We start from the raw sequence: 10,975 nt of genomic DNA on the forward strand, positions 1-10,975 counted from the left end.
TTTGCCGAGAAGCCTCATTTCTTTGTTGGCCTTACATGGGTTGAACTCCTCTTCCAATGGCCTGTTGCTGTATTATGTGTTTATGGCCTTGCAGGTTCGAAATCCTGGTTCAACATAACTAGTTTGGTCTACGGAGCATCCTCTTTAACTGGCTTGGTAAGTTTATCTATTGTCTGTCTTATTCAATGCATGCTTCCCCATTAATCTACCAATCTTTTAATCAGATCATTATGTGAAATTGAGTTCCATTTTGAACAATGTCACGAAAGCATCGAAGTTAATATGAATGTCAGTTCTTTTCAGTAGCCCAAATCAGAACGTGGATGTGAAGAAATGTAAAACTAATCGAGACTGATTCAAATCTCAGTTCTAACCTTGGATAAATGATTTAATAACTTTAATTCATACTTGCTTTTTTGTGATCTGTCGTTTGCAGTTCATTTTTTTTTTTGGACATTATTTATCAATGATTTTCTTGTTCTTTGTACCAAATGTGTAATAATCTATGCAAATGTCATGTGGACCAATACGAGTAACTTTTCGTTGGAAGCTTCTTACAAGAAATGTTGAAGTGTCCCTAATATCTGAGGATCTCAACAATGTTGTCGATAAATTTATTCCTTTTTTTTTTTTGGTTTTTATTTTTGTTTTGGGGGGAGGTGGGGGAATAGAAAATGGTACATCGTATTGAACAAATGCTCAAATTTATGCATGCAACCTGTGATTTTTCAGAGTGGAAACGGTCTTTCCAAATCAACATCCTGGTTGATGCTTGGGCGTAATTACCTATTGTTGAGCTAAGATTATAATCTTCTTTGATAACAAAACACATCCAGCAATCACTTGTTCCTTTAATCTTATCTGATTTTCTTACGTTCCTATCTCAGAATCCACATCCAGCAATCACTTGTTCGCTTACTTCCATAGCAAATACTCCAATCCAGTAATATAATGACTCTGTCCTCTGCTGGATTGCTAGATTGATTTTGTTGTGACGTGCAATCACTTTGAAAGTAGCCGTAGTTGAATGGTTTTTCTTCAGATAGAATCTCCATTCTCCAATTCGAGTTTTCCCTTAGGTTGAAGTTCTTGAGTTTGTTTTTGACATCTTCCCAGATGTTAGTTTGCCTAGCACTTCACTCATCAGGCTCTGCCAAATCCATGAAGCTAATTTTGGAATTTGATTTGAGAGTACTGTACTATTTGTTCTCATTTGCCATGGATTTTGCAAAAACTGGTTAGGAAAAGTAATTATAGACAATAGTCAGAATAAGTTCAAACTACTCTTTGGTAGATTATAAATTTTAACTTTTTTAACTATTAAAATATAGATATATATATATATATGTATAAGCTAGATCCAAAATGAAACGAGAACGTAAAAAAACTGCTTATCCAAAATCAGAACTATAATCAGGTAAAATAATTAAACTATAACAAGCCCTGAAATGTGGAATACATTAAGTTACCCGGTTTTCTGATCTCTGTTGTCTATTACAGATTGCAATACAAGCAGAATTGATAGGATCTAAGAGAGCATCAACAAAGCCAATACTGATCTACCTGCTGCCTTTGCTTGTTGCTGTTCTAGCCATCTTACGTGGTGTTCTTTTATACTCTGGAAAGTCCTCCCCAATTGGCAAAAGACCTGCATTGAATCAGAAGAAGATGGCCAAAAATCATTGAAATTTGAAAGGTGGCTAAGAATTTCATTATTTAGTCGAGAAAAACTTCCCGAAAACTATTTTACCATAAAATTGCAGTATATTTGGACTTTTATGTCTTTATTTTTGGCTCGCTATGATCTTTCTTTCTTTCTTTTTTCGTCATCATCAATTTTATCTATACTACCCTACTCTAACTTAATCTAAGGGGGGAGACCCAATTAAGTCTACGAGATTGATGTGAACTGAACTATTATGAGACCAAACGAGTGCATTAAGCACATGTATAAATTTTTTTAAAGAAACCACATATTCCCATCCTATCAAGTCTTAAAGTCTTGATGATGGTCAAAAAAATTATGATCTTTCAGCTTATAGAATTATGGCATGAAGCATGTTGAAATTGATAGTAGCTAACAAATTTATACAACTTTATACTCGCAAATTTGTGCCTTTCCAAAACAAATATGAAATACAAAATTCTTCCATTTTATACGGATTTTATCTTTTTTAATTCTATTTTTCTTTTTCTTTTGGGTTCGAATGGGCTAACTTTTAATGGGTTTGTCAGGGGCGTATAGAGCACGGACTGCCAATTTATGGCCCAATTGATTGCACATTATTCTAGCAGAGATACATATGTTCCAAAGCCCCAAATATAATTTTCTCTCAAAATTTTACGGTCATTTTTTGAAATTTGGAAAAGTAAATCGGCTTTGGTCCTAACTTGTCCTATTCTATGCCCTTTTCCACGAAAATCTGCGCATCGCTCGATAACGGGTTAATGAGGACTAGCTGTCTTGGTAGGAATTTTGGCGGCTGAGATACAAACAAGTAACAATTTGTCCCAATTTTTGATTCTGGTCAGATATTTGATTGCCGGTGAAAAATCAAATTTGGGGCTGGCCGGCAAACACCAACCATCAATATGGTTTAACCAGTCGCATTCAATTACTTTCAATCGACCAGAAAACTAGAGAGAAATTAAGGCGGAAAAGTAGAAAATCCAATGATGGCTATGGCAAATTGGCAATTGTCAATTCAAGAATTGTGTGGCCGGACAATGCGAAATCACAAATGTGCATGAGGGGTACGAGATTGGTTGTTACAACATGGTTGATGTAACAAATTATTGTAGTGAAATATGTTGTTTATATATTTAAGAAAATGCAACATGGATACGATACTCAATATTGTTATTATTATTAGTGAAAAAAAAGCACACCTTATAGTCGTACACTTTTTTTCTTCAAAAAAAAAAAAAAAAGAGTTAAAAAAGTTGATAGTTCCAAAAGAAAAAAAGAATAACTTATTGGAAGTTTACTAAAATTGTATATAGTTTGTTTGTGGTTGTTACACAGTGTAAATCCATTCCTTTATTAGAGTAAAAATGGAATTACAAATAGTGACAAAAAAAATACTAACTCTGAAACCATCCCTCATGCTTTATAGGCTCGTTTTCGGTTGACAATTTCAACTGATTATAAATTCTGATTTTGGATAATTAACTTTTGTGATGTTTTCGGTCGCTTTTATATCTTGATTATAAATTTTTTAATGATAAAAAAGCTAGAATCTATAATCACTCAAAGAGTAACTTTTGTTGATTTTGATTATTCTCTATAATCAATTTCTATAATCTAAAGCAACCGAGAAGGAGGCCTATATTTAGGAAGATATTCTTTAATTAACCAGGGGAGGGGGGACTAAGGAGAATACAAGGGAAAGTACAGTTAATCATAATTCGTTCAAAAAGTGATATAATTTGAGAAGAGATTCCGGAGTTCATTAGGAAGAAGTGAATATTTAACACGATAAATCCTTTTAACACTAATTTTACAATTGCTATAATGTGTGTTCTCCTAGGTTACTACATTTGATTAGTTTGAGGAACTCATAAAAATGACCCTTCAAACAAAAGACCTACAAAAATGATTACTATTTTCTTTCGTAATGCTTTTGCACATAATTCAACAATTTTGGAGCCACAAATTCTGAAATTGTTTTATCGTGGACGCCAATGGAAAGGAAAAGTATTCACAAATGTTGGAAAATCAACGATTACAATAATGCAAACCCTTGAAAGCGATGAAGCGTGTTTGATAATTACGTCTTATCACCAGAAAAAACAAAAAAAAAAAAAAGGGAAAGAAGATGAAGCATGTTTGTTGTCTGTTGTCTGAAATTGTAGTGCAAAAAATATGAAATGTATTGGACATATGATCAACGAGACGACATTTTGCATGCTGCCAAGACAAAAATTTAGCGGTTGAGAACGTTTGTCATGGGTTTCCATTCCATTGATGCTGATTCCAACGATGGTTATGCAATCTCTGTGCTGTGCCTCAGGATATTATATTTGAAGAATTATTGGTCGATGTTTTGGATCTTGTTGTACTTTTTTTTTTGTAAACTGGTTAATGAAGACCGTCACATATTGTGACAACTTTTATGAGAGACAAGATTCGAACCTTTGACCTTCCGCACCACCAAACCTAAAATGGCTTGGGATGACCACTGGACCACTGAAAATTTTGATAAGCAATAATATTCTTGGAAAATAGGATGTAATAGGCCGTTTTGATAAACTTTGGCAATCTGGACATGAAGATAAAAATTAGAACTTATGCCATCTTTACAAACCATTTCTCATATATTATTCTGCTAAACAAAACCTCTAACCGATAGCTCCTTTTCCCTCCCCTTCCACTTCTGTACTGCCTGATCTTCATTGCTTCCACCCAGAACCACAATCACCCTGCACCGCCTTATGGACCATGAAGAATGGCGGATCTTGTTGTACTTGCAAGCTGGGATCTTGGAACTTTCCCTTACATTATTTCTGTGACCGTGTTGATTTTCTCATCTTCATGGAGTATGGCACAAGTGCAACTGGCCTAAATCCTGGTCAATTGTGGAAACGAGTATGATTAGAACAGGAATTGAAAGTTTCTCAATCTTCAATTTGAATTCCAGTTGGTCAGAATTTGTCCAAAATTGATTCGTTTACTCTTTTTTTTTTTTTTGATAAAAACCATAAGGGCAAAAGATTCTTTAGCGCTTTTTTATGTAACTCCTCTATAGTTTCAAAAGCTATATATAACCCTCTTATAGTTTGGATTAAAGTGTGAAAATGACAGAATTTGCATTTCATAACGAAATCAACTAAAACATAAAAAACATCCCTATGTAAAGTTGAAATTTATTTATTAACCACGGGAGGTTATATATATATTTTGAAATTCATAAAGGGGGTTATATGGTAAAACATAAAATCATCTGGGGTTAGAGTGTCATACATATTATGATTATATATTTTAGTCACTTTAGCTATTTTAATTTTTAAATCAAGGTAATTTCAACATTTTCATGGGTTCCATTACAAATGATTATTTTCATTACTTTAATACTTTAATGCAAATCATGAGGAAGTTATATATAACTTTTAAAAATATAAAGGGTTTATGTGAAAAATCGCTAAACCATAGGAGGTAAAGTATATTTTGTCCAAACCATAATTTCATTGCATTGTCTGCATTGCACTGCAGGCACTAAGTATAATGCGACACAGAATGTGTTCAAGATTTATTCTTTGAATAATTAAGTCAAAGTTTGTTCAAAAGTTGTTGCCCATGTGGTAGTGCAAAATATAAAATTTATATGTGATCATGTCTTTTGGAGGAGAGATCCTCTAGATTTTGTTGTGCCATTCTATTGGCAGATTTATTGGAAAATTAATGAAAATTTGATGTTTTATAAAAAAGCTGCATTTGAAAATACTTCTAGTATTTGGAAATTTATTACGCTCGATTTGAATTTCAAAAACAAAAAAAAATTTCATAATTACGCAATTACACAAACTGGGCTAAAATTCTGGGATTCTAGTCTACATTGTACAGTTTGACTACATGAAATCAGAAGACGCAGCTTTGTCTATACATTGTACTTTTCATTCATCGTGTTCACAAACTAGAAAGGTCTAGAAAGAGTTACCTGTGAAATGTCTAGAAAGAGTTAGAAAAATAGAGAGAATAGGAAATTCCAGAAACCAAACTAGAAAGGTTGTTGAGAGAATCTCGATAGAAGACAGGATCGGTTTTTGAAAAAAAAAAATCCACTAGCATCTTTGTTTTTGACGTGCAGCTTAAGTGCAAAATCAACACATGCCAAATAGCATTTATTGATGAAACTATGACACTATGAAAATATTTGTTGAGATATTTCTAGATTCATGTTATACTAGAATAATTTAGGTAGTTGCTAAATAAAGGTGTTTGTTAGAATATTTGTTAAAAAAATCATGTTGAGTTATTCAAAAATATTTCTACTAAGATTTAGATTATGTTGATTTGTTTGAAAGTAGTTTTTGTTGAGTTTGTATGGAGAGTTGTTAGCTAAAAATTAGGTTAGTTTGTTTAATGTAAACAACTATAAATAGTGAGTTGATGAATGAATGATATAAATTCATTTCAGCCCTTGACCTCAATACAAGTCTTATAGTCTTTTGTGAGTTTCTTTTCTTTTTTCTTTTTTGGCAACAGAAAGTGTTGTTTATACTCTAAAAACCAACAATATTAAATGAGTAAAAAGATAGGTGTGCAACTTTAGTGCAGAATCAAAACCACCAATACTTATATATCTTAGTATCTATTCCCAATTCTCGATTTTTCATTATTAGTAAATGGTTTCCTTGCACCCATTTTTGTTTCTAACTTTTGATAGGTATTAGCAAATTGAAATTGTCAAATAACAAATTGAGTGCTAATTTCATTATCAAATTAGATGGAGATGAATATAGTTACAATGATAAAAAAAAGTAAAAATTAAGGATAAGAAGTGGAATAGGAACTAAATATAAGTTATACTATTATGGTTATTATGAAAAAAAGTGTTCTTGGTATATATTTATAACTGCATTGTGTTTCTATTTTTGATTTACAATTACTGATATTATTCTTATAGAGAGAATTTGATTGATTTTGAACTCTGTGCCAATGTAATATATTGGATATTGATATTAGTAGTGATGGTTTAGATTTTTTTGTATTAAAAAGGTGGCAGTCATGAAATTGAAATTTAGGAATATTAATGAATATTGTAGTATATTAAGTAAAATTTGATATTGTTATGAAATTGTAGGTAAGTTTTTGAATATATGATGTAGCGTTTATAGTTGATACAATAGTCTGCATCGAATTTTTTAGGTAAAAGAGGAACATTAGAACAAAGATAAGTGTTTATTTAATGGTAATTTGGATGTTGATAAGTAGGTAATAGTGGTAGGAAATAAAGATAAATGAAATAGAGACTATAAACCATTTTTTTCCTTTACATTTTTGTTGTGAATTATAACTCAAGGGTATTATAGAAATTTTGGGAAAAAGTATAGTCTTTTGGATCTAGAATATTACTTAAATAGTGAAAATAGGGGAGGTAAGTGTAATTTTTAGAACTTGAGGGGAGCTTTCTGTAATTATTAAAAATCTCAGGGGAGTTATGTGAAATTAACCCATGAAAATATTTGTTGAGATATTTCTAGATTCATTTAATACTGGAATAATTTAGTTAGTTGTTGAATAAAGGTATTTGTTCGAATATTTGTTAAAAGAATCATGTTGAGTTATCCAAAAATATTTCTACTAAGATTTAGATTATGTTGATTTGTTTGCAAGTAGTTTTTGTTGATTTTGTATGGAAATTTGTTAGTTGAAAATTAGGTTAATTTGTTTAATGTAAATATTATAAATAGTGAGTTGATGAATGAATAACATAACTTCATTTTCAGCCCGTGACCTTAATATAAGTCTTATAGTCTTTTGTGAGTATTTTTTTTTTTTTTTGCAATAGAAAGTGTTGTTTATACTCTAAAAACCAACAATATTAAATGAGTAAAAAGATAGATGTGCAACTTTAGTGCAGAATCAAAACATGCCAAATAGCATTCACCCATAAACTATAACACTAAAAAATTATTGATTGAGTATCCAACATACAAGGAGTAAGAACGGATACTATTTGATTTATACCCATCCATTTACACCAAAGATTCTGTTCTTTTCAAAAAAATCACACTAACAATAATAGACATGGAAAACGTTACAATCCAAACTGTACTATGCATCAACAACTACAGTAACTTATTATTTTTCTTCCCCTCATTGGAACTACAAATAATAGTATATTACTTTTTCTCCAAACAAGTAAAAAAACTGCTATTGAATAGAGAAGGGGCTTTAAAATGTGTCCAAATTCCAAGTTGTTGTGATGAGGAATATTCCCCAAGTATCTATCCCCGTGAGTTGCGAGTCCAATAGAGGCTACACTTCTGCCTCTTGCCATCCCTTATGGACTAACAACTCAAATCAAAACCAACCTTCACGGTTCAGACCCTTGAAAGGTCAGTCCACCCAATTTTACCATATTGGTCCCCTACTTCAAGAATCACTCTCTCTATATATCTGTATATATATGCACTTACCCTGCCAAAGATTTCTTGTTATCAGAGTATCAAAACAAAGATTTTCAGCGCCACTCTTTCATTCATCTCCCTCAGTTAGCTTTTGGCCTAATAGAAAATCAAGAATCTTAGGCCATGGCAATGTCAACTGGACAATCCTATACAGCTTCTACAGCATTTGATCATCCATTACAAAACCAGTTTTCAAGTTCAAAGCCATATTTATCAGCATTTTTCTCCAAGCAGATTGCAGTCAGAAAATGTGACAATATTAATCTTTTGTCCAGGAAGCCTTTGTACATTTCTGCAGTGAGAAATTTTGGATACATTGATGAATCGAAGGAAACATCAAAACCCCGCGGATCTTTAGTCCAATGCAATGCCTACGAAGCTCGTCGATCGCAGCCAATACCGATTAGCATTGAATTTGACGAAGAAGCTCAACAGGCTGCAGCGCAGAAGCTTAAGATTGGCATCTATTTTGCTACATGGTGGAGCCTGAATGTGATTTTCAATATCTACAACAAGAAGGTCCTCAATGCCTTTCCATTTCCTTGGCTCACTTCAACTCTGTCCTTAGCAGCTGGCTCTCTGTTGATGTTAGTTTCATGGGCTACAAGAATTGCTGAAGCACCAAAGACTGATTTTGAGTTCTGGAAAACTCTGTTTCCTGTAAGCAGAATTATAACAGTTTTATATCTTATTATGCTTTACCTAATTTGACCTGAATAATTTCATATAATAAACCATTTTTTTTCCTTTGTTTTCATCATCCAGGTTGCTGTTGCACATACAATTGGGCATGTTGCAGCAACGGTAAGTATGTCAAAAGTGGCAGTTTCATTCACTCATATCATCAAGAGCGGTGAGCCAGCTTTCAGTGTTTTGGTTTCAAGATTTCTACTAGGAGAAGCTTTTCCTCTGCCAGTATACCTATCACTTCTGCCAATTATCGGAGGTTGTGCACTTTCTGCAGCCACTGAACTCGATTTCAATATGACTGGTAAGTTGTATAACAATTCAGTAGTCTAGCATAAAATGCTTAACTCAGTTCTGCTTTTGGCTCATGACCGTCTGGATCTTGTCTTTGTTGGTGATTTTACAGGTTTTATGGGGGCTATGGTATCAAATTTGGCATTTGTGTTCAGAAACATCTTTTCAAAGAAAGGCATGAATGGGAAATCTGTTGGAGGAATGAACTACTATGCTTGTCTTTCAATGCTATCTCTATTGATTCTGACCCCTTTTGCAATAGCTGTGGAGGGTCCTCAGGTTTGGGCAATTGGATGGCAGAAAGCAGTCTCCCAAATTGGACCTAATTTCATATGGTAATTGCAACAGACAACCTGTTTTGGTCTCTATAAATGCACTTCACATTTAACCAAAAAAAAAAAATTTTCTTTCTGCATTCTTTGAAACTATTCTAACACATGGATCTGAATCTTTGTTTTAGGTGGGTAGTAGCTCAGAGTGTCTTCTACCACCTCTACAATCAAGTCTCTTACATGTCCTTAAACGAGATCTCTCCGCTAACATTTAGTATTGGGAACACCATGAAGAGGATATCAGTTATAGTCTCTTCAATTATCATCTTCCATACACCTGTTCAACCAGTTAATGCCCTTGGAGCAGCCATTGCAATTCTTGGAACATTCCTCTACTCACAGGTATTAGCCTTTCATTCTACTTTCTAAAATGATGCCACATTACTCTGAGAAGTTATCCCTATTCTGGCAGATACTAATCATACTTTTCAGTTACATTCAGATTTTCTTCTATAAAGACTAAGGAGGTAACATAACCTATTTATGCAGGCAAAGCAATAAGTTCTTAGACAGATGAGATGTTGGCACAAGCGTGAAGGCACTTGAGGAAGAATCAGATTTGGACCAACAATGAAACCTGACAGTGCAAGAGGGAAATGATCAGTTTAGGAGAGTAACCATGTTGAAGGCCAAGGAATAATCTCTGGATCTCTGATCCACTATATTCTCTGCTCTTGGGACAAAATGTGCAATGTTCTTCCAGGATTAATTGCTAGAGGCATTATCTAGTAGGATGCAGAGAGATTGATTAGTTCTGAGCAAAGAAAGAATGCCTGGATTTTTTTTTTTTTTTCATTTTACTCTTCAGAATCCATTAACAATTTTCTGGAATGTAATATATGTCTCAACCTTAATGTTCATCGTGAAATATTTGTTGTGTAAAAAAAGTTTGGTAATTCAGTTTTTGTAGCATTCTCTGCCAGTGATCAATCTTTGGGCATGATAACTAGCCTTATTTTCCAGCGGAAAGTGACAATCATTTGTCTGCTGGGCCATGACAAGTAAAACTCTATTTCTGCAACACTGCTGAGTCTTGGGCCCAATAACCTTTGAGCCTGACCTATTGGTCCAATTTTAAGTTAGGAGTAGTCCACAAAACACTCAAGGGGTTTCCCTGGGTATGGCACAATCTGTTGATAACTTAGTTCAACCCTTGAATTTAATATATTTAAATTTTAACATGTTTATATATGTTTGATAATAAAAAAAATAAAATATTTGAATTAATTAAATAACATTAATTTTTTAGATAAAATTTGCTAACAAAAATAAGTGATAAGTTATTTATTTATCACTTAATGTGATATATATTCAAATGTATCCAAATATATCAGTTCCTAATAAGTAGCTTTACTTGACGTTATAGCAATTCAAATCCTACACGACCCAATAACTTTTGAGTCTAGACGATTAGACAAGAATCTTTAAGATGAGTGATTAGGATCCTGTTACCATTTTGATAAATAAGCAAACTATATCATTACTAAACTTCCTAAAAGTCGTCTAGCACCAATTGCTTTACAAATTTG

The 10,975-nt window shown here is 33.0% G+C and overlaps 1 protein-coding gene across 1 annotated transcript; it reads left to right on the forward strand.

Moving 5' to 3' along the window:
- The first annotated feature begins 8,155 nt into the window (after positions 1-8,155).
- On the forward strand, positions 8,156-10,368 carry LOC113690091 (glucose-6-phosphate/phosphate translocator 2, chloroplastic-like). Its single transcript, XM_027207908.2, has 5 exons — positions 8,156-8,793; positions 8,899-9,124; positions 9,227-9,449; positions 9,575-9,788; positions 9,936-10,368. The coding sequence occupies exons 1-5, from the start codon at positions 8,257-8,259 to the stop codon at positions 9,945-9,947; spliced, it is 1,212 nt and encodes a 403-aa protein (XP_027063709.1). The 5' UTR covers positions 8,156-8,256; the 3' UTR covers positions 9,948-10,368.
- Positions 10,369-10,975: the final 607 nt, after the last annotated feature.

Source organism: Coffea arabica, chromosome 5c, assembly GCF_036785885.1.
Source record: "Coffea arabica cultivar ET-39 chromosome 5c, Coffea Arabica ET-39 HiFi, whole genome shotgun sequence".
Lineage (NCBI taxonomy): Eukaryota > Viridiplantae > Streptophyta > Magnoliopsida > Gentianales > Rubiaceae > Coffea > Coffea arabica.

Bases quoted from the DNA above. Each gene is read 5' to 3' on its own strand.
- LOC113690091 (XM_027207908.2), top strand. From the start codon at position 8,257: ATGGCAATGTCAACTGGACAATCCTATACAGCTTCTACAGCATTTGAT. The intron at 8,794-8,898 runs GTAAGCAGAATT...TTCATCATCCAG, and splicing joins TCTGGAAAACTCTGTTTCCT to GTTGCTGTTGCACATACAAT. The intron at 9,450-9,574 runs GTAATTGCAACA...TCTTTGTTTTAG, and splicing joins ATTGGACCTAATTTCATATG to GTGGGTAGTAGCTCAGAGTG.